Source organism: Lipotes vexillifer, unplaced genomic scaffold (genome assembly GCF_000442215.2).
Source record: "Lipotes vexillifer unplaced genomic scaffold, Lipotes_vexillifer_v1.1 scaffold897, whole genome shotgun sequence".
NCBI lineage: Eukaryota > Metazoa > Chordata > Mammalia > Artiodactyla > Lipotidae > Lipotes > Lipotes vexillifer.
The window spans coordinates 1,139,216-1,163,925 of NW_006785587.1; the positions used below are offsets into that span (position 1 = coordinate 1,139,216).

At 42.2% G+C, this 24,710-nt stretch overlaps 1 protein-coding gene across 5 annotated transcripts in view; it reads left to right on the forward strand.

Annotated features, from left to right (window-relative positions):
* The window catches only part of KCNAB1 (potassium voltage-gated channel subfamily A regulatory beta subunit 1), a 435,707-nt gene that overhangs the window by 315,436 nt on the left and 95,561 nt on the right, over positions 1 to 24,710 (forward strand). For all 5 annotated transcript variants that reach the window (XM_007457647.1, XM_007457650.1, XM_007457648.1 and 2 more), the window contains exon 2: positions 3,387 to 3,430. In XM_007457647.1, coding sequence (XP_007457709.1) covers positions 3,387 to 3,430 — 44 coding nt within the window. The remainder of the gene's footprint in view (positions 1 to 3,386; positions 3,431 to 24,710) is intronic.

Sequence of the window (24,710 nt, forward strand, 5' to 3'; positions counted from 1 at the left end):
AAAGAGTTAAAGGAAATAAAAACACTAAGGCTCAGTGCGGGACCTATCATCACTGTTATCAATATTTGTCTCTAATTGAACTTTTCTTACAGTACAAAATCTTCTAAGGCTTTCATTCCAGAAAATCTGGCCTGGGTGTTTAAACAGCAATGGCAATAAAATGGGCCATGTTGAGTACTTGTTACTTTGCGGTTTGTGTTGGCTGACAACTCTCAAGTTTCTCAAGTGTGGCCTTCCAAACCCATAGCAGAGTGATCATTATCTCCCTAAGTCACTGTCGCAAGGAAACTTAGGGCAGGTCTCCCTACCTTGGGTGCTGAGATGCTGCTCAGCAAGTGCCCAGTGTCATAACCTTACCCTATTTGAGTGTTTTAGAAAAATTTCTTCCTTTGCATAGTTTCCTGCACCAAGTTACAGTTCCCTATTGTGCTCAGAGTCACTGAAAGATATTAAAATTACATGAAACTCCTTACCTAGATCTTTTCCCCCATGACACCCACATAGTTATGCAAATAGAAACCTGAGATAGCTCCTCCATATGCTCTCAAAGACCTCCATGGGAGGATATACCCCACTGTATTGTGATTATATGGTTGCTTTTCTGTGTCCCTCAGAAAAGGTAGAGGATAGAGAACTCCTTAAGAGTAGAGGACTGTGCCTTGTCCCTCTCTGTATCTGCATGTCCTTGCACGTTGCCTTGAACATGGTAACCTGTGAATAAATCTTCACTAATTCATCAATGTCAAGTATCTCTACCTGGAAGACTGTTATTCACTTATGTATGTTTTTGCTTTTTTTGTTCTGGTGTAGGTCTTTTTTTATTCTCCCCACTATATAGCTTTTGCTCTAGATTCCTATCCTTTAAAATCAGCAGACTTTGGGAATTCCCTGACAGTCCAGTGGTTAGGACTTGGCGCTTAACTGCAAGGGGCATGGGTTCGATCCCTGGTAGGGGAAATAAGATCCCACGTGCCCCCCCCCCCAAAAAAGTAGACTTTTAGACCACAAAGCAAGATCTTTTGGCTGTACATCCTGTGGTTTTCTGAGAAACTACTAAAAGAACAATTCCTGGTGCAAATTATTTTCATGGGAGAGGTCCAATTATTTTTCTCCTATTTAGCAGTTCAAAATATTTTTCACACATACCTTTATGTGATAGTTTCCTGCCAGGTGGACATATCTGATTCATATGGAAAATTTAGCACTATGTCTGTGAAAGGGTGAGTAGAGTCATAAAGCACCAAAAATAATTATGCTTTGCATTCGTTTACTGTGAACACATTAGCATACATTATCATGTTCCAGCCCCACCACAGTGATGCTGAATGAATGGAATAAGTATCAATACCCCATCGTACTATGAAGAAATTGAACTCCAAGGAAGGAAGTGATGTCTCCAAGGTCACCTAGCTAGTTGCAACAAATGCACAAAAACTTGGGTCTTTCAACTCTGCAGTGTGATGCACTTTGGACCATGCTAGGAAATGAAATGTGTTGCTTAGGTGGAATTTTATAGACAATAATAGCAAGCAGGGAAAAGAAATAGATGCAAAAACAAGAGCACTGGTTACTAGCTCTAAAGAAGGCAAACTGTGGAGGAATCAAGAGAGAACCTGGAAGAAACGAGCTGTGGAAAATTTTATTTGAAAAGTTGGTGCTGTTTTGTTTGGGTAGAAGCAAGGAGAAAAGTTGTGCTCTTATAAGAGCATCTGATCAGAGAATAAGGAATACACTTTTTTACCATGTTTCAATAGTGTAAGATTCATCTCCTCACACTGGACCCCTACAAAATTCTATGAGGCATCCTCTCTCTGAGAATTTGATTTCTTCTCTGATGGCAGTTAGGTGGATGACAGGAAAATGGGTTGGGTGTGGGTCTCCACAGACAAACACTTTACAGTGAGGATTAGAGCACCTAGTTCTCTCCCTACTTAGAGAATGACAATATATTTGCTTTCCCTGGATTAACTTTTAAGGATGAAAAGCAAAGGTGTTGATGTGGAAAGGAAGAATCATTTAAGGACTATCTGACCTTGTTGTAGGAATTTTGTGTAGTTTCTTTTTTAGGTTTGCATTTTCAGCTTTTTAATTTTAATTTTATTTTATTGTAATTAATTAATTAATTATTCATTCATTCATTTATTTTGGCTGCATTGGGTCTTAGTTGCAGCACTCAGGATCTTTGTTGAAGCGTGCCGGCTTCTCTCTAGTTGTGGCATGTGGGCTCCAGAGGGCGCCGGCTCAGTAGTTGCGGTGCACAGGCTTAGTTGCCCCGTGGCCTGTGGGATCTTAGTTCCCGACCAGGGATCAAACCCACATCCCCTGCTTTGGAAGGCGGATTCTTAACCACTGGACCACCAGGGAAGTCCCTGTGTAGTTTTTTTTTAAAAAAATAATATATCAGCCATAAAAAGAAATGAAATTGAGTTATTTGTAGTGAGGTGCATGGACCTGGAGTCTGTCATACAGAGTGAAGTAAGTCAGAAAGAGAAAAACAAATAACCATATGCTAACACACATATATGGAATCTAAAAAAAAAAAAAAAAAAAGGTTCTGAAGAACCTAGGGGCAGAATATGAGTAAAGATGCACATGTAGAGAATGGACTTGAGGACATGGGGAGGGGGAAGGGTAAGCTGGGACGAAGTGAGAGAGTGGCATGGACATATATACACTACTAAATGTAAAATAGATAGCTAGTGGGAAGCAGCCGCATAGCACAGGGAGATCAGCTCGGTGCTCTGTGACCACCTAGAGGGGTGGGGATGGGGAGGGTGGGAGGAAGACGCAAGAGGGAGGAGATATAGGGATATGTGTATGTGTATAGCTGATTCACTTTGTTATACAGCAAAAACTAACACACCATTGTAAAGCAATTATACTCCAATAAAGATGTTAAATATATATATATATATATATATATATATATATATAGTTTAGTTTAAATAGCCTAAAGGATTATTTTGTATTTGTTCTTTTAATAATCCCTATCCATCAAGTTGCCCTCAAGGAGCTCACATTCTAGAAGGAGAGAGACAATACATTTGTAAGCAAGTTAATGAAGAAGATCATTAGGTCTGAAAAGCTATGTTTTGTGGGGACACTTTGTTGTTGTGCTGAGCCTAAGCACATTTTGGGCTTTCTAGTACCCAAATGGAGATGAAAGAGTCTCTTCCCCAAACCACAGGCCTGCATCTGAGGCTCTGCCTCTACCATGGCTCTAGTCAGGAGCAACATCATCAAAAATGAGATTTATACACCTGAAACTAACACAACATTGTAAATCAACTGTATTTCAATTTTTAAAAATTTTTAAGTGAGATTTAATACTCCCAGTTAAAATTCACCTGATGAAATGACCATGTGTTGCTTTATTTTTATTCTAGGAATCTTGGAAAATCAGGACTCAGAGTTTCTTGCTTGGGTCTTGGTAAGTACTCAGGGTATCATGTGGGGGTGGGCTGGGAGGTGGGAGATTGGGGAGGATACCAGGGAATGACTGGGGTGTAGGTCAGGACCCAGTCTCAGGTGAGAAGGGACTTCGTGACCAACATCGCCTCACTTCTCCTTCTGAGCCTTTCCTGCCCCACACAGCCCTCCCCTTCTCAGACCCAAGGAGTCACTGTGATCATGATGCCTTGTGGGGGCCCATTAAGCAAAAAGAAACCTGATATTAAAGCACATCTTAGAGGAAGAGACTCCTTTGTTATTCCCATTTAGCAAGTGTGAAGAACCTCATGGCATGTGTTTATTTGTATGCTCACCTCACTTGCAGCATCATATGAATATTTTTCTATCCTTATCTTCCCTTTGCCTAATTTTCTCACTTTTTTCTATATTTTAATGTATTTTATGTACTTTTATAATGTACCTTATATGTTTTAGGGACAAAGTTTTATATATACATTTCCCCCCAGAAACTGTAAATATTTAAAGAATAGTTAGTAGAGATGGCAATTTTAACATCATAAGAATGAATCTGAAATGGTAAAATCTGAGTGTGAGACTTGGGGTAGCATACAGCTTCCAGACATCCCCCAGACAAGGGAAAAGGCAGCCTTGGTGTTCAGGCAATTCAACATCATCAGAACTATTTCTGTAACCTAAGAGAGTCTAGACCAGGATGGTAGCTGAGGAAGTCGTGAGAAATGGTCAGATTATAGCTATGTTTTGAAGGTCAAGCCTGGCAGATCTGTTGGACTCTATTTGGGATGCAAGAGAAAAGAGAAGAGTCAAAGATGACTGTAAGGGTTTTTTTTTTTGCCTGAGAGACAGAAAAGATGGAGTTGCCAGTAAGTGAGACGTGGAAGAATGAAGGAAGAAAGACTTAGGAAGGAGGGAGAACCAATTGATTTGGGACATATTAGACATCCAAGAAAAGAGGTATATAGGCTAATGGATATATGAACCCAGAGTTTAGAAGAGAGATGTGAGCTGGATGTGGGATGACTTGAGAGTCACCAACGTGTAGATACTGTTTAAGCCATGAGACTGAATACGAATATTAAGGGAGTGAGCATAGATATTACAGAAAACAAAAGCACATGGTCTGTGACCTGGGAAGTCCATTGAGAAGTTGGGGAAATGAGGAAGAGCCAACAAAGAACATTGAAAACAAGCAGTGGGTATGGAGGAGGAGAAGCAGGAGACCAGGGAGTCCTAAGAATCCAGCGTTTCAAGAGGGATGGAGACCAGCCCTGTCAAATGCTGCACATAGGTCAAGCAAGATGAGGGCCAAGAATTGATCATTCAGTTTAGCAACATGGAAGTCACTGATGACTTTGAAAAGATCGGTTTTGTTGGAGTCAGGGGCTCACGCATGATTGGAATAGGTTCAAAAAAGCATAGAAAGAGAAACACTGGTGGCCGCTCTTTTGATGACTATTTTTATAAAGAGAAGCCTAGAAATGGAATGGAAGCTGGACAGGCAAGTGTGGTCAGAGAGGGTATCTTTACACACAAAAGAAATGACAGTATATTTACATACTGATTAAGAAATTCTTTTGAGAAGGAAAAAAATGGTTAAGATAAGTAGAGGAAAAAAAATACCTGGAATGATTTCTTGAGGACACAAGAGGAAAGTAACATGAAAGAAGGCAGAGTACATGGGCTTTGAGGCTGGTAGGTGGGTTGATGGGGTGGCAGTGGCAGTATCTTTAGAAATTATCTTCTACTCCTTCTATATTCTCAGTGAAATCAGAAGCAAGGTCATCAGCTGTTAGTGAGGATGAAAGGGAGGTGTTGAAAGTTTGAGGAGAGAGAGGATGATGAGAGTAGAAGAGTGAATGGACCAAAGGGATGGATCAAAGTGGCCAGACAGCATTAAGGATCTGCTTGAGATTCATGCTAATAAATTTGAAGTGAGACCATCTCTGTGGCCGTGTGTTTTTCCTACAGTCATGTTCAACCATGCAGGTCCAGGTGGGGTTTTTCAAGGGCATAAGATAAGAAAAGAGAGGCAGAAATGCTGAGAGTTTATGCAGAGGGGTGATTGTAATGGTGGACTTTGGGGTTGAAGCTGAGCAGGGAGGAAAATGAGGACTGAAGCCAGGAAAATCAGGAGGCAGAGGGACAGTGAAAAGTGGACAGGATCAGTGAATTGTACCTCCAGAGGCCCAAAGGATTGTTGGAGTAAGATCAGCAGAGATAGTAAGTTGGAAGAATAGAAAGTGGTGGTTTGAAAGGGGGATGCTTGAAACTGAGGTCATGGGGGGTTCAGCTATTGGTAATGACAAAGTCTAAGGCATGTCCATTGGGAGAGAGTGGCTGAGGTTGTGCTGAGTGCAAGATCAGTAGACCAGAAGAGGTCAAGGGCCTGAAAGATAAAGGTTCAGGGAAGGATTACTTTGGGGGTCATTGAAATCACTAAAACGTATGGCAAAACTAATATTGGAGAGAGTGACGGTGAACCAGAGCTAAAATTTTCAGATGAGAGGGATTGCCTAGGGATGGGTAAGTGACTGCAACATGAGGGGACTGATGATGTGAGATCCAAAGCTGGTTGGGGGGAGGAATTGGGAGGAGGGTTTGTTGAACCCTGTTGAATGGAAGTGTGGAGACCAGGGAAGGGATGGTAGTGAAAGAATAAAAGATAGTGGCAACAAAAAAATAAAAAATAAATAAAAGATAATGGCAACAATTTCTGCCTCCTTTTACAGTATTGCAAAAACATTGAAGGCTAGTGATGCCTGAGTTTTTCTGATTCTTCTTAATGATATGATTTGGGAGGTGAGGGTGGTCTTTGCTCACCATAGGACTAAGGGAATTTGACAGTTGCTTAATTTATGGCTTTGATTTTGTTACCACTTACTTGTATTTGAAAGACCCTGTAGATTCATTATCAGGGATATTCTAACCTTAGTTTTTTTTGAGAGTGCTTAATGGTAAATAACTATTCACTATTTATTATTGAAAGAAATTAAGAAATATAGCAATTTAAGAAAATATGAATTAAGAAATACAGTAAACAATCATACACAATTATCTCATAGAATCAGTATCTATGGTGGAAAATAATTTCATCAAAAGTACTGAGAAAACTCAACCAAAAGTCCTAAGACTATAAAAAATTCAGGTGCCTATGAAGTGCCACATGTAAATGAGTCTCCAGAGGGCAGACTACAGTTTTTTAAAACTGTGTGTGAGCTGTAGCTATTTTGGTGAACTTTGAAACAGACTTGATTCAGGAGCAGAAAGTCCTGATTTGAGCTTCAAGTTTTTTCTAAGAGCTTGAATGCTTGTGATTAGACACTGCATGAAAAATTAGGAGGAAACAGGGAAGTTCATGGGATTGACTGGCTTCATTCAAAACAGGTAACAAAGCTTGAATAAGTATTTCTCTGAGAACTTTTCTGAGCTACCTCTATAAACCATAGGAGACCAAAAAAAATCATAGAAGGGAATAATGCACCAGCCTTAGATAATTTGTCAGGCTCTGCAGACCTCAGCTCTCAAGTCCAGGTGGAGCTGGGTTTACTGTTATAGGCTTGGGATATCAGTTCAGATACAGCCCGTGTTCAACTGAGGCTTTGAAAATTAAGTATTAAATATTCCAAGCAAACACACAACTACAGATGTCTTTTATTGAAGTACCTTAAAGGTCATATTAAAGCTAACAATTCTGACTTTCTTCTCCACCAGAGAAGGACAGGCTGGGAATTTCTTGCCCTGCCAAGCTTCCTTTTGATAAACTAAGAGCATATGTAAATGGGAGCAGAAAGGTGAAATAACCCAAGGACAAACTGAAGATACATCTAAAGGAACACAGTTCTGCTAACAAAAGAATAGGGGAAAAAAATAAAGTGGAAACCTGCCTGTGGGCTGCTGTGGCTAGACTGGTTTGTTAATACACTGACCACTGCTATCAAGACCCAAAGTCAAAGAAACTGATGGGAAGGGAGAAAATCCACCAAAGTGATTGAACATCATCTCAGTCTAGTGGGAAGTGGGATCATCTTCTGAGAGAAGAAGAGAGAATTTATGTATTCATTCATGCATTCACTCATTCATTCTCAGCAAACATTTAGGAAGCCAGGCATCATGCTGGTTGCAGGGGATATCCAGATGAAAGAAGCAAGGGCCCTGCTCTCAAACTGCTCACAGCATAGTAGGAGTCAGGCACACAAAAATAGTGCATTGGACGGATGCCGTGATGGAGAGTACAGGATGAATCAAGCATGAGGAAGGTCTCCTGGGGAATCTGGAGCAGCTTCACAGGGGAAGTGCTGCTTGAGTTGAGCCTTGAAGGGAGTCATTAAGTAGAGAAAGAGGGCAAAGGATGCAAGACAGAGGAGGCAACACGAGCAATGGCCTGGAGGGAGACCCATGGAGCAGGAGGTACTGTGGGAAACACTAGTGTATGTGCAGAATATTTTGAATGCAGGGTATTAGGGAACCACAAGAACCGAGCCTGGAAGGAAAGCTAGGCCTGATCGGGAGGGCCATTGTTTGCCTTGCTATGGCATTGAGCTCTAGTCCTCTAGGTCTCTGGTGTTCCTCCAAGTCCTACATCCCCAAGGTCTCAGGGAATACTTGGGGGATGAGGCACAGACTGGGCTCCACCTCTCTCTGCCCTCCTCCTTCCATTGCCACCGCTTCCATCAATGTAGCTCCACTTTTTCTAAATGCAAATATAAATATGACTTTTAGTGTAAAATTAAATGTAAAATTTTAATGTAGTATGTCATAAATGACTTCATGTTTTAGAACAGGAGTAGGTTCACAGCAAAATTGAGCAGAAAGTGCAGAAATTTCCCCTTACCTCATATGCACACAACTTCCCCCACTATCAACAACCCACATCATAGTAGTGCATTCGTTACAGTCCTGCACTGACACACCATTATCACGACTATAGTTTACATTGGGTATATGTATAACTTTGGTGTTTTACATTCTATGGGTTTGGACAAATGTAATGACAGGTATCTGCCATTATAGTATCATACAGAGTAGTTTCACTGCCCTTAAAATCCTCTGTGCTCTGCCTATTTATTTCTCTCTGACCCCTAACACCTGGCATCCACTGATCCTTTTACTGTTTTCATAGTTTCACATTTTCCAGGATTTCATATAGTATGGACATCCTACAGTATCTAGCCTTTGCAATTGGCTTCTTTTACTTAGTAATATGCATTTAAGTTGCCTCCGTGTCTTTTCATGGTTTGATAGCTCATTTCTTTTTAGTGCTTCATATTACATTTTGAAGGAAAATAAGCATCCTTCTTCAAAAAAAAAAAAAAAATTTTAAAACCCTGCTCCAGCTTGTGAAAAGCCAGTGAAAAACTTGGATCAGGAGTAGGACATGATAAGATGTATTAGAATTGTTTTCTGGCAATGATGTGAAGGCTAGATTAGAGGGGGAAAGGGTTGAGGCTGGGGTCAAGATGATGAGGTAGTGGTATTAAAGATGTACAGGAAGAGGGTGATTTTTTAGGAGGAAAAACAAACAGGACTCGGTGACCTTGGGATGCAGAATGAGAGGTCTACCTGAGCAGAGGAGGGCGCCCCCGTTCCTGGGTTGGGTGTGTAGGTGGACGGACTGAAATCTCAGAAGAAGGAGATGCAGGAGGGAGCAGTAAGAGGAAGGAGAACGGAGGAGAAGCAGGAGCAGCGTTGGGAAGAGGAGACCCAAGAGCCTGCCAGCTTCAGCCTCAGATCTCCAGAGGGCACGGGGAGGGCTGGAGAGAGCTCCGGCTGGAAATAAAGACCCAGGAAATTCTAACGAGGCTGAACCCATGGTTGTCACTGAGGTCACCTGCAAATACAGAGGACTGAGGTATTTGGACAGGTTTAGGACACCTGCCTTTTGGAGTCTGTCAGACTCCATGCTCCCAGAGATCACCTCTGTTTTTTCTATACCCCTATCGTACTGTCAGCAGATCACAGTATCTAGCAAGTAGTAGGTGCACAAGTATAGTTATTGAATGTATGACTGGGTACATGGATCAATCTCTAAGGAATGACAAAATGCACAGTGGGTAATAGTGAAGATCCAGGGAAAGTCAGAAATCATGAAATGCTGCGGTCCAGCCAACCTGGTTCTTTGGCTTCCTCCAGTAGCGTATCAACACAGAAACCGAGAAGGCCAAGTGGAGGTGAGGAGAGGGGATAGAGAGAGGCCCAGCATCGAGGGTTATCCCCAACATGCATCAGGGACCAGGGGGTCTACTCTATACACAGTGACACGAGTCTAGGCTGGGTTGGGGCTCAGAGTATGCAGCAGGGCTCTCACTGCTGCAGACGGAAGGGGCATCTACTCACACACATTAGGAGCAGGGGGCGCTTCTGATTCATGCCACTGGAGGTGACACCCCACAGCAGGCAGCTGCTCCTACAGGTGTTCAGAAGGGGCAGACTTTACCCTGTGCCACTCACTGTGGGATATACGTGCTTCCCTCCACATAAGAGGCTTGCAGGAAGAAAGGCATGTGATAGTTAATTTTATGTCAACTTGACTGTGCCACAGGGCGCCTGAATTGGTCAAACATTATTCTGGGTGTGTCGTGAGGATGACTTTGCATGTAATGAACATTTGAATTCATAGACTATGTAACGCAGATTGCCTTCCCTAATGTGGGTGATGGCCCTCCTTCAGTCGGCTGAAGGCCTGAATAATACAAAAAGGCTGAGCCCCCTCGAATAAGAGGGGACTCCTCCTGCCTGACTGCTTTGAGCTAGAACATCAGATTTTTCTGACCCTTGGACTCAAAATGAAACATTGTCTCTTCTTGGGTCCTGCTGGCTTTTGGACTAGAACTTATACACCATCGGCTCTTTTGGTCCTCAGGCCTTGAGACTTGGACTGAATCTACACATGGGTTATCGTGGGTCTTGAACTGCAGATGACACATCTTGGGACTTCTCAGCCTTCACAATCATGGGACGCAATTCTTTACAATAAATCAGTCTCTCTCTCTATATATATATGTGTGTGTATGTATATATATAATTTCTCTCTATGTAAATATATTTTATATATTATAATTATATATAAAATATATATAAGTATAAAATATATTAATATATATAAATATATAATAACAAATTTTATAGAAAATTATAAGGTTCTATTTCTTTGGAGAACCCTAACTAATAAAAGCATTTTGCTAGTTTTGTAAAACATTGCACAGGTGTATGTGGCAAAGCAAACAGTCAGGTATTTCTAGGGAGTGAGCAAGGTTATGGGAAGGTGGGAGGAGCACAGATGAGGGGGTATGTGGTCACTTGCTCATTTTTCAGCTGAGCACATATGGATCCTCATGTAGAAGACCATCATCCCCAAAGGAGTCCTCCTGGGCTGTTCACTGGTCAGGAGGGCATGTTACGTGTTCCTGCCAGACAGGGCTGGGTGTGGATCTAGCAATGAAGAAGGGAAGGAACACCCTGTGCCTTTGGTGCCTGATTTCCATAAACCTCAAGGTGGTAATTCCCAGGCAGAGCAAACTGACTCCACGATCATCATGTTCTGTGTTCGTTCAGGCAGGCCTTTCACACTTCATCCTTGAAGGAATGGAGTCATAAAGTAAAATATTTAACACCTTGGAGACACTGAGTCTCTCAAGAGGTGTTTCTTCCCAACTCTGGCTGCACAGCAGAATTACCTGTGGTGCTTTTTACAAAGCAGATAACCAGTCTCCACCCAGACCTTTTGAATACGAGTCTCCCAAGGCACAGGTGTTTTTAAAAGACTGTCCCAATGACTCTGAGGCGTAGTGGTAGGGTTGGAACCCGTTGTCCTCACCAGGTGGAAGGAGATGGCAACATGTGTGGACTGGTATCTGGTGAGCCAGGTGCTGGCTGTGTTTCTATCCTGGCTGCTGCCTCCAGGCCCAGGCCCAGGCCCTGGAGCTGGCTGAGGCATCTCCACCTGAACTGCAGTCGCCAAGAGGAAAACCTGCCCAGCTCAGGGTTGGCCTCGGGGTTCTCTGGAGCCAGTGTCCTGGGAAGGCTCCTGGGGCGGGCAGATTGAGCTCACCTCCCCTTCCATTCAGTGCCTGCCACCTGGGCCTGTCTGCCTTGTGCCCTGCCCTAGCCGAGGGAACCTTCTAGAGCAAAAGCAGTGAATCTTATGACTAAACTGTGTGGGCTTCTTCTTAATGTGTTGCATATGTGTAGAATGTACTCCTGGCTCATCTCCCTCTGCCTTAGAGATGCTCTCACTGCACTAAATATTTTGACACCAGGAAAACATGACATTAAATGTTTAACATGAATGATATTATTTTTGATACCCTTCGTGACTCTCATTCTTGTTGCTAAACCCAATGTAAACTAGCCATCTCTCCTATTATTATAATAACATAACAACGACAACATTAAGTATTTATAAAATGCCTCTGAGACACGAGAAACAATTTTAAAAGGGCAATTTCTTCTCTCAGAACGTTTACCAATTTTTTTGCTTAACACAGAGTGAACTATCTAAAGACCAGGATACCCACAGAATTTAAATCGTGCATGAATATTAAACATATAACAAGAGAATTATAGGCTTGTCACTTTTCCTGGAACATCTACCTTGAATAAATGCCATGGTGCATACACATTAAAAATGAAGAGGCGTTTATATTTTTATAAAATTGTTTTAGAATATTTCTTCCTCATTTTCTACTTTGATGGATAAAATCCATCTTCAGAATTGCTGACAACTTGGTTGCCCTCTGAATTATCAGTGGCTGCCGGCCATGTGCCATTGCTTCCCTCATAGAGGGTGTCAGGAGCTGAGACACAGCTGGGTGACAAACGGACAGCCTGATGCTCCACACATTGTCAGAGTTGGGTTCAGGGAAGAACTGGAGAAGAGAAAGCAGAAGAGTCTACACAACCTCAAGTGCACACACACACACACACACACACCCTGATCTCCCTCAGTGCAGTTATAAAAGTATGTGTAGCCCTCATTTGTTAATCTGTGATCCAAAAGTGAAACAAGTAGTTGCAAAACTGTCAGATAGTGGGGGAGAAAAGGTTTTCCCCAGACCCAGATATGGGCAATGTGTTGGAACTGATGACAATTTGTAAACATGGTCTCACAGCTGTGAGAGGAATTAGTCTTTGCAGTCATCCCCGCCTTTACAGATGAGAAAAACAGAGACAGGAAGAGGGGACATGTCTCATTCAAGGCCAGTGGTAGAGACGACAAAGCCCGCATCTCCTGCCCCTCCACCAGCCGCCTGTTCCCCGCCATCCCCTGCCTCCAGTCTCCATGGGCCCACAGCCACTGCCCTCTCCACCTCTCTCTTCCTTGAGAAGTGAACAGCTGGACCAGGCATGTAAGGCCCCCTCCAGCTCTATCAGCTGTGATATGGGCAACAGTCAAGTTCACTAAGACTCCAGGGTGGCAGCTGGGTGAAAGTGCCTTTACTCTACTTTAGAACTAGAAAATGTCAGAGCCTAAACAACTCCTGGCATCACTCTCCAGAGTAGGGTAGACAAAGATCCGTCCAAGCTCCACAGGCAAAATGGGGACCAGAATCTGTGACCCTGGTGCATGATCAGGTGAGCTGTCCCTATAAGAGATTTCAAAGTGAGAAGGCAGCTGAGTGCAAACATTTTCTGTGTGGATGCCCTGAATGACTTTCCCTCCCGTGCAGCCCTAAAGACCTAAAGACCTCATGAAGTCCTGCCATAGCTCCTGTACTCAAAGAAGAAACATACCTGTGTATATGCAAGTGTATTCATATTGTTTACCCAGACTGTGCCCTATACACACTCTACCTTTATGAAAAGTACATTTATAAGATTATTTTCCTATACCCCCTTATTTTTTTTAAATCCAGGGATCGAACCTGTGCCCCCTGCATTGGAAGGGCAGAGTCTTAACTTCTGGACTGCCAGGGAACTCCCTCCTATACCCTTTGCAATATAAAAACCAAAATGAAAGTTTCAATTTCAATCAACCATGCAATTGAGCTACTCCAATAGTGAGGCTAAAACATGAGGGAACCCGATGGGGTGCTGTCCTCTCGTATGGTTGGGGCCGTGCCTCTGGTGTGCTTGGCTTAAGTGAGGCAGGGCCATGGGGAGCCACTCCTGGAGGGCAGTATAAATGCCTGAGGGGTAGGCTGCTGTGGGTTAACACAATGAGGGGAAATGTATGGAGATTTGTATGTAGGCCTTTGAGGCCTCAGCTGGATGAAGTTAGGAATAAAATCCCAGTTATTTTTAGCACTGCTAAATCAACCAGGAGCCTTCTAGAGTCAGTGAACAGAAAACCCAGTTCGAAACAAAGCGAAAGCATCAGCTTAAGCAGAAACAGAAATTTTTAGGCTCATAGGAACAGTGGACCCAAATGGCTTGATCCAGGGATCAGACTATGAGCTCTGCAAGCTGGAGGCTTGTCCATTCTCAGGCTGCCCTCAGAGTGACAAGATGGCTGCACATGCTCCAAGCCATATATCCCATCGGCTCTGACTGCCTTATATATCCATCTGTGAATCGGTCACTGAAGAACTGCCAGCAATCAAGAACCACCCCTGAAGCTGGGGAAGGGTTTAAATCCACCCCAACCACAGAATGCAGATTCCTAAAGGAAATTTAAAGCACTCTTGCTTAAAGTGCTCTGAGTTTCTCTGCTCTGAGTTAAGAAGAAAAGATAGCCCTGGATCCTGAAAGCTCTTCCCCGACTTATTTTAGCTTACCTGAGCCTTTTCTGCGTCTTTGGTAGCCAAGTTTGAAAATCAAAATTCTCCCAGCCCTTTCTGTAGCGTGAGGTATGCTCAGAGTTTGCTGAGTCAGCTCTTGTTTACCTTCTGCTTCCTCAGTTTGCCTAATGGACAGAATTTTCCTCAGCAGGATAAACGTGTAGCTTTGCCTTTTTAATACTTCCCCATCATGTTGAAGGATCAGTGAGACCTGAGGCTCATTTGCAAATAAAAGCTTCATCCTAACACCTGGAATATGCAAAGGAGGACCTCCAGGAGAGCAAAGCAGAAAATACCATCAATGCTCACTTTATATCTGACTACTAATTAAAATGAGAGGAGGACGAGGTTACCCAACATGCAGTTACAGAAAATGGGTGATGAGGTAATGAGCTGTAGCTAAATTAGAGCTGACAATCTAACCATGGGGATTTCTTCAGGCTGAAGAGAAGGAAACAGGAGATGAAGGTCCTGGCTTGGCTCTGCTTGCAATTACTAGAAACAAGTTTTCTGGGGGAACTTGTCATGTTTCTTCTTAGTCTCTTACTCTACCTTCCTTCCCGTTTCTCCACCCTCTGCTCTATGCCACCCTTTCCTTTGGCCCTTTCTGAGCAGAAACTGTAGCCCAACTCAGCCAACCTGCTTTCAGTGGTGATACTTAACTGCTTCTGGCTGAAGACAGAAGGCAAGACTGGCCCTGAGACTCATTTCTAGAAGTGACCCTCTGTCTGGCTTTGTTACCTGTCACACCATTCCAGTCACCCTTCCTTCCAGCACCTTCCTGGGAGGGCTGGTTGGCTGCCCTGGTCCTGCTGGTGGATGGGCTGCCTCTGATGCCACCCATGTCTCAGTTTGAGCTCTTAGAGGGTAGAAACTGAGGCTGATTCCATCATCCCTGGAAAGCACGGGATCAGCACTCCTCTCCTTCATTTGTGTGTCCAAAGATTTCACAAGATGTGCCAGACGGCATGCTGGGGAAACAGGAGAAGAAACACACCAGAGCACCAGTGGCCACCCTCACACAGCCCACAAGCGGGGAGGTGGGGAGGGGGCAGTGACCTGATTCCCAGGCAAAATGAGATCCTTGGGCTGTGTGCCCCCAGAGGACACCTTGCATTTATGTTTGCTGGTGATAGCTTATTAGTCTGACTTATTACCTGCTTGATTATCAGTTCAGAACACATGCCTAGATCAGAGAAGCTGCTTATATATACTCATTTATAGAATGAATGAATGAATCACAGTGTGACCAGGGCTCTGAGAGAAATATGAGGTGCCGTGTGAACACATATGAGGGCTGCCTAAGAGGAGATCATGGAAGGATTCTTGGGGCAAGAAATATCTGAGCTGAGTATGAAAGGATGAATAGGGTAGGATAGAGCTAGGTCAAAGAGAAAACAAGGAAAAAAGCAGTTTAACAATAATAGAGGTAGAGAGACAGAGAGATAGAGGTATAGGACAGAGAAACGGCACAGGTGATGAAGCAACCACCTCGTCTGGGGAATGAGGAAGGTGCTGTTAGGGGCAGTGGGGTTTTGAAGGATGGATAGGAATCTGTCAGGTGGATAAGGAAAAAAAGCCACAGGCATTCCTTTTAAAGAAATTTCCTACTTAACCTTCACTCAGATCTAGGTTTGATGGCTGCTTTCCTGACATCCACGTCTAGACAGAGGCTTCCTTTTAGTTCTCATCACAACCCCTCTTACCAGGATGTGGTATTTTTCTGTCTTCCCCACTGGACTGGGAGCTCCAGGAAAAAGACACCATTATTATTATTTGCCATTTTGACCCCACCGTCTGGCATGGCTCTGAAAAATTATGGGGCTCAATAAGTATTTTCTAAATGAATTGATAAATTTCAGGAAGAGAAGCCTGGGAGTCTAAACCAGCATGGCCTGGAGAAGGAACTATGTGGGAGAGAAAATGATGAGAGATGACTTTGGGAAGATTATGAATAATGTTGGAAGCCATGCCACGAAGCTTGGAATGTATCTGTTTTGTGATGAGGAGTCGCTGAAATATTTCACTCCAGGTGTTGCTTGGCCAGATGCATTTTAGGAAGCTCACTCTGGGCGCTGTGGTCACACTGCAGACAGCAAATTCGAGAGGACTGGGAATAGAGGCAAGGAGACAGGCTGCAAACGACTCAAATATTCTCACTTTTACAGAAGATTAAATGTAACAGTCAGTTAATTGCCCACTAACTGTGAGCCCAGTTGATCACACTGTGAGCATATACACAGATCCTGCGCAGAATATGTAGGGGGACTGTGAGGTAAATGAGGCTTGATCAAATTAGCAAAAGGCTGGTAAAGAAAATACAAAAGGAAGTGTTTTTAAAAGCATAAAATATCTGAAGTAAAGAACTAACATAGGTGTCAGTGTAGTAAATTACAAAGTTTCAGAGACTGGGTTAAAAAAAAAAAAGTTCCTAGCTACCTTCTTTAAGGAAGAGGATGGAGATAAATGGAAAATTTTTAAACAGGCAAATAAAAATCAGACAAATATGAACAAAAAGGAAGTGAAATGTGGGTGTAAAATTAATGAAATAAACAAAGTGGGGGGTGGGATGGATTGGAAGATTGGGATTTATATATATACACTACTATGTATAAAATAGATAACTAATGAGAACAGACTGTATAGCACAGGGAACTCTACTCGATGCTCTCTGATGACCTAAATCGGAAGAAAATCCAAGGAAGAGGGGATATATGTATACGTATAGCTGATTCACTTTGCTGTACAGCAGAAACTAACACAACATTGTAAAGCAACTATACTCCAATTTAAAAAAAAAAAAAAGTAGAATTCAAGCAAAGAGAAGATGCAGTAATGAGAGATGATAATCAATGGAGTGAGGGCCCTGAGAAGGAGCAAGGAGATGAGATCAGCAGAGAAACAGCCTTGGAAAGAAAAGGGACATTCTTCCACAGGGACAGGAAGAAAGGAGGAAAGGATGGGTGTTGTCTTATTCTGTGCTCCCTTACCTAGGAAGCCAGTGTTGAGCACACACCCACCTGAGGGTGAGGGAGGTGGGCTGTTCTCATACCAGAGGCAGCTGGAAGCCCACATGGAAATGGGCAGTCACGTCTGATAGTTTGATAGCTTTGGTAGCAGGAAGTAGAGGGGTTTACATTTTATTTCTTTTATGTTCTCTGTGAAGCAGGAGGCAGGTTTATCTGGTGACATTAAAGAAGGAGGAGGTAGGACTGAGGTTGAGAAAAGTAGGGCAGGTTTGAAATCCAAACGGGGTGGGGGGGAATGATTAAAAAGCAGAGGACTGGTGGGCTCTCTGTGTAGTTACTGTAGATCAAGAATTTACGATGCATATTTCTCTGCAGTCCATGGTTTTCTCCAGCACAGCTCAGCACTTTGGTTATAGGTGATGAGCAGCCAGACAGTCAGACTCATCCAGGTGTGAATTTTTGCCAGGCAGGTGAAATGAAGGAACAGTGAAGTAATGGAGCTGAGAATAGGGCAAGAGAATCTTCTAAATGGTGAACCACGTCATCCAGCTAGCCTAAGCTCCCTGGTTAAGGAAGGAATTGAAGTCAGAATAGATAGACTGGAGGAAGGTAAAGAGTTTGAGGACAACGTGTGTGGGGATGTACCTACACAAAATCTGCAAGAGTGACAGCTTGTAGCATGCGAGGGCTTATGACCTGGTCATTAATGCATATATTTGGAATACAAATGAGGCACACCTCCACCCAAGTTCTCTTGTGTGCAGGTTCAGTTCTATTGTTCATGGCACTGTTGTGGTCTTCTGTTTCCACCCCATCAACCTTTACTACGGTTTCTTCTGATAATCATTGCCTACATTTTCTGAAACTGAGTTTTATACTTGAGAGTTTGCAAATTCCAGGGTGTGCTAAATGTCTGTAGTTTCTATACCAGTGTGACTTTAAAAAGACTGGGCACTTTATTCGGACACTTTACTGGCTGCTGTGTTGCCCTTCCATGTAAAGCAACTATACTCCAATTTAAAAAAAAAAAAAAGTAGAATTCAAGCAAAGAGAAGATGCAGTAATGAGAGATGATAATCAATGGAGTGAGGGCCCTGAGAAGGAGCAAGGAGATGAGATCAGCAGAGAAACAGCCTTGGAAAGAAAAGGGACATTCTTCCACAGGGACAGGAAGAAAGGAGGAAAGGATGGGTGTTGTCTTATTCTGTGCTCCCTTACCTAGGAAGCCAGTGTTGAGCACACACCCACCTGAGGGTGAGGGAGGTGGGCTGTTCTCATACCAGAGGCAGCTGGAAGCCCACATGGAAATGGGCAGTCACGTCTGATAGTTTGATAGCTTTGGTAGCAGGAAGTAGAGGGGTTTACATTTTATTTCTTTTATGTTCTCTGTGAAGCAGGAGGCAGGTTTATCTGGTGACATTAAAGAAGGAGGAGGTAGGACTGAGGTTGAGAAAAGTAGGGCAGGTTTGAAATCCAAACGGGGTGGGGGGGAATGATTAAAAAGCAGAGGACTGGTGGGCTCTCTGTGTAGTTACTGTAGATCAAGAATTTACGATGCATATTTCTCTGCAGTCCATGGTTTTCTCCAGCACAGCTCAGCACTTTGGTTATAGGTGATGAGCAGCCAGACAGTCAGACTCATCCAGGTGTGAATTTTTGCCAGGCAGGTGAAATGAAGGAACAGTGAAGTAATGGAGCTGAGAATAGGGCAAGAGAATCTTCTAAATGGTGAACCACGTCATCCAGCTAGCCTAAGCTCCCTGGTTAAGGAAGGAATTGAAGTCAGAATAGATAGACTGGAGGAAGGTAAAGAGTTTGAGGACAACGTGTGTGGGGATGTACCTACACAAAATCTGCAAGAGTGACAGCTTGTAGCATGCGAGGGCTTATGACCTGGTCATTAATGCATATATTTGGAATACAAATGAGGCACACCTCCACCCAAGTTCTCTTGTGTGCAGGTTCAGTTCTATTGTTCATGGCACTGTTGTGGTCTTCTGTTTCCACCCCATCAACCTTTACTACGGTTTCTTCTGATAATCATTGCCTACATTTTCTGAAACTGAGTTTTATACTTGAGAGTTTGCAAATTCCAGGGTGTGCTAAATGTCTGTAGTTTCTATACCAGTGTGACTTTAAAAAGACTGGGCACTTTATTCGGACACTTTACTGGCTGCTGTGTTGCCCTTCCAGTTGAGCCACTGGAGACAGACATAAGGAAAAGACAGCGGACTCTCAACTACCTCTGATAAGAGAGGGGACAGTGATACAGAAAACTGAACATGCATTTACGTTTGTCTTTGGAGTGAACTTCGTATTTCTTTTGAATACGGGTGCCATAAACATGAAAACCTGTTAGTGAAAAATCAAGAGTTGTCTAGAGGTAATAAAACATGTAGGAACAGTATAATGATCTCATAGCCCATCTCTGACTAGGCTTCAGTGAAGCTTTCAACTTTCCATAATGAATTAATCATTCTGTATGGCACCAGTGGGAGAAATTCCACCCTGACCCCATCAAACTGATGTGTCTCACTTGTACCCTATTCTGTTAGGATTGGTGGCCCTTGTAATCTTGTCCCAGAAAACAAGACTGCTGATGCTCTTTTTTATTCCACCCTTTTTTATTTCCACTAAGCTATTTTTGCTGCAGTCATTTACTGCCACTGGGATTTTTGCAGAAGATTAATAGTACTAATAAAATGAAGGGCAAAGTGCCAAAGAGAGCATCTTGAAAGAATAGTCTGTAGCCCTTTATGTGGTCAGGGCTAAAGACTCTAAAAAGGCAATACATTCTCCAGTTTGGGGTCAAAGCCAACTTCCACCTTCTTTGTTGAATTGTTCTTCAGCCTCTGGGCCCAGTACGTAATGTCTCTCTCCCTACCACTCTGGGGCTTCCCATCAAACTGGGAGCTTGCAGAGGGATTAAGTTCATTTAATGACATCCTGACTGCTGCCTAGACCAGTTTTCAACTCTGGCTACAAGTACAGTTGCATGGGAGCTTTTAAAAAATACCTGTGCCTGGGCACTTCCTCAGATCAACCAGACTAGAATATCTGGGGTGGGACAGGGCATCAGCTCCCAGGTGGTCCTACTAACTGAGCCAGAGTTGAGGATAGCTGGCCTGGCTCGCCACCTGAGTTACTTGCTCATCAGATGGCTGGGTCCACCGTGGAGGCTTTGAGCACCTAAGAGATTTTGATTCCCAGGCAGCATTCAGGAGGCACAACCAGAGAACAAGACGGATGCCACTTCTGGTGCCCAATGAAGAAACAAGTACCAGGTGGGGTGTTTGTCTTTCATCTAGCTTTAGTCCAATTGAAACTCAGAATTTTGCAGCATTTTTGACGTTTTAGTCTATTCATCACTCTCCATGTGTCACTTCAGAATGATCTGTAATAAATAATAAATCTTCCTGAGCTTTGTTGAGATGAGTAGTCTGTTAGAATTGGTGCATTCCAATGTTGACTTTGGCTTTCACTGCCATCTCAGGAAAAGTCATGTATCTTCCTATGGAACTTCTGCTACTTCAAATAATATCTCTCGGGAAGACAAGAAGGAAAGTACCATTTAGTGAGTACCTGTTGTATGCTCGGTACTGTACTAGACACTTGGCATATACTACTGGAATTGTTAAGGGTGTGGACTGTGGAGTCACTCTGCCTGGGCTCACATCCCAGCTCAACCACCCCCTCCCCTTCCCCAGCAAATAAACTCAAATCAGAGTGGTCATGAGTTCCAAATGAGATCATGTCTATAAAGTGTGTAGCACAGCGCCTGGCACAATGTAAGTTCTCCAGAAAGTGTTCCATCGTTGTCTCATTTAGTTCTCACAGCAATACTGGAGTAGGTATCAGTGTCTATTTTAGAGATGAGCCAGGTCTCAAAGGTGAACCTATTTAGCCACAGACATAATGAACCTCAGGTGTATCTGAAAGAAAATGAAAATACCTACCCTTCATGATTTTTTGAAAAATAAGAGATGATTTTAGAATGCATTGCATAGGACATGTGAGATAGTTGATCTGCAAAACTCAAATCTGTGCTAGGTGTTGGAGAGGCAGTGATGAACAAGACAGAGAGATCCCCTGTCCTTGGGGAGGGTAGGCTGAGCTCTCCACCCAGCCTTCAGGAATCATGAGGGGTTGTACACACCCAGCTTTTTGGTAGCACACTCTTCACTGCCGTTAGGTACTCTTTTTCTTTCCTAGTTAACAGCAGGTTCTGATTTCTTCATAGTGAGTGATCCTTAAGGTTCTTGACTAACCACAAAATGATAAAAGATGGAGAGTCACCAGGAGGTTATCTTTGCTGCCTCAGGAGTTCCTTCTGGGCACACCCTCCCTTGCTTCCCCAAATCAGGGCCCCTGGTGCTAGCAGAAGAAAAAATAGATGCCATCACTGCTTTAAGATGGCAAATGCAAGTGTTATTTCTACTATAATGACTCCCTAGATCCAGGCCAAGCTGCCAGCCACCCTTCAGAATGTTCTCTCACTGTGTAAATCAGTGTGGTGGCTGATGGGTACCCAGGTCACAAACTCATATAAAGGCCACAGATGGATCTATTCATATTTACTCATTTCCAAGCAATGAATTAATGAAACGAAAATCAGCAGGCAATTAAAGAGTTTATTGAACACTACTTCTCTGAGGATCACTCCTTCTCTGCTGTTCTTGAATTCATTCATTCAAACACTTAATAAGCCCCTCCTATGTACCAGGTTTTATGTAGTCTCTGGGGATACAGAGATTATCCCAAGATGTTAGTAGTTTTGAAAATGTCTCAAGAAGGGCTGTCCTCTGTGTTTGAGAACGATCCAAAGTATTGTTGACATAGCAGTATATTTTTTATATTTTTTGATGCCTCTGGTTATCTACATTTAACTTTCTATATAGCATGTTAGGAAATTTCATTCCAACCTGTAAAATCGGACTATGTGTTTATAATACTGCCATTGCCTCAGTGCCAAAGCCTGGGGGCACCAGTGTCCAGATGAGGCTGCCAGGAGCTGTTCTGGGCTTCTTCCATACCACAATTAAGCTTTCAGTATAACATAAAATATCAGTTCAAAGGTGAGTGACTCTATGTAGAATTTGAATTAAACAGGATCTCCTAAAACTAAAGATATACCAACATGGGGCTTCCCTGGTGGCGCAGTGCTTGAGAGTCCGCCTGCCGATGCAGGAGACGCGGGTTCGTGCCCCGTTTCGGGAGGATCCCACATGCCGCGGAGCGGCTGGGCCCGTGAGCCATGGCCGCTGAGCCTGCGCGTCCGGAGCCTGTGCTCCGCAAATGGGAGAGGCCACAACAGTGAGAGGCCCGCATAACGCAAGAAAAAAAAAAAAAAAAAAGATATACCAACATGGTTTTATGATTTAGTATTGCTCTGTTTTCTTCAACATGATAAATTTCTACATACGATTACTGAAAGAGGAAGACCTTTGTAGCTTATTTAGAAATAGAGAAAGAGTGCATAAAAAATTTCATGCATAGTTCTATGGAAAATGCTAAAATACCTCCTAATTTTAATCTGTAATGTCCTTTTCCTAATTTTCCATTAGGAAAAGGACATTATAAATTAAAAAGGAAAAGCTGAAATCATTAACAGCTACAGATAAAATAAGCTAATCTTTGTATGTAAATATATAAATCTACAGGGAAACATGGGAATTGGGTTAATTTGAATGTAATAGGGTTGGGAACTTTTTAAAATCTTTAGGTTTTTGCTAAATTATCCCTTATATATTTCCTCAGTTTTAATTTCTCTACATTTCAAAATTCTCTACATTAGTCAAAAAGTATGTGAAGCACTTTGTATTCCAACTTTGAGTTTTCATTAGTGATATTTAATACAATAAACATCATGAAACTCACAGCACAAGAGGGAGAATTTGAAAGGACTGTTAAAAATTTTTTCATTCTTTTTCACTATATATTATCCCTATCTTGTTTTCACTAAGAAAGTTTCTTTGCCTCGCCATGGAAATAAAATTTATTTCCCAGTATATCTTGATAGTCCTATGAGCACAAACTGTTTTTTATGTACAGCTACACCAGAGTTATTCAAAATTATTACTGTTTGGGGGAGAATAACTCACTGAACTATCAAAGAAATATATCCCTGCACAAAGATAAAGATTTGCTGTGAACTTTTTAAAGATAAAAGTAAGTGTAAAGGAGGTCACCTTGACTTTCAAACTTCTTGACAGTAGTGTTTTTCCAGAGAGTTCTTATTCATAGTAACTTACTATGGAAAGACAAGAGATAAAGCCAAAAATAAAAATAAAAATATGTATTTGAGCACATACTGTGTTTCAGGTCGCATGTTAGGAGTTCACAGAAAAAGAAAAAACATATATGTATATACATACGTTCAACCTTAATGATAGATCCCATTTTAGAATAAGATATTGAAAATATCTGAATTTGTTTTAAAAAAACAGAAGTTGCCATTTAGTCCTAGTATCCCATAGTGTCTAATTTTATTCCACCAGTGTTATTTCACTTATGTTAAATATTCTGTACATTTCTTTTTTTAAATTGAAGTATAGTTGACTTACAATATTATATTAGTTTTGGGTGTACAACATAGGGATTCAATATATTTATAGATTATACCCCATTTAAAGTCATTATAAAATATTGGCCATAGTCCCTGTGCTATACAGTAAATCTGTGTAGCTTATTTATTTCATACATAATGGTTTGTACCTCTTAATCCCCTACCCCTCTCTTGCCCCTCCTTTTTCTCCCCTCCCCACTGGTAACCACTAGTTGGTTCTCTATATCTGTGAGTCTGTTTCTGTTTTGTTATATTCATTTGTTTGTTTTATTTTTTAGATTCCACATATAAGTGATAAAATACAGTATTTGTCTTTCTCTGTCCTACTTATTTCATTCAACATAATGCCCTCCAAGTCTATCCATGTTACTGCAGATGGCAAAATTTCATTCTTTTTTATGGCTGAGTAGTACTCCATTTGTGTGTGTATGTGTGTGTTTACACACACACATACACCACATCTTCTTTATCCATTCATCTGTTGATGGACACTTAGGTTGCTTCCATATCTTGGCTCTTGTAAATAATGCTGCTGTGAACATTGGGGTGCATATATTTTTCTGAATTAGTGTTTTCATTTTCTTTGGATATATACCCAGGAGTGGAATTGCTGGATCATAGAGTAGTTCTATTTCCAGTTTTTTGAGGAACCTACATGCTGTTTTCCACAGTGGATGTACCAATCTACATTTTCACCAACAGTGTGCTAGGGTTCTCTTTTCTCCACATCCTTGCCAACGTTTTTTATTTATTGCCCTTTGGCGATAGTCATTCCGACAGGTGTGAAGTGTGAAGTGGTATCTCACTGTGGTTTTGATTTGCATTTCCCTGATGATTAGTGATACTCAGCATCTTTTCATGTGCCTATTGGCCATCTGTATATCTTCTTTGGGAAAATGTCTGTTCAGGTCTCCTGCCCATTTTTTAGTCAGGTTATTTGTTTTTCAGGTTTTTTTTATAGGGAGTTGTATGAACTGTTTATATATTTTGGATATTAACCCCTTATCAGTCATATCATTTGCAAATATTTTT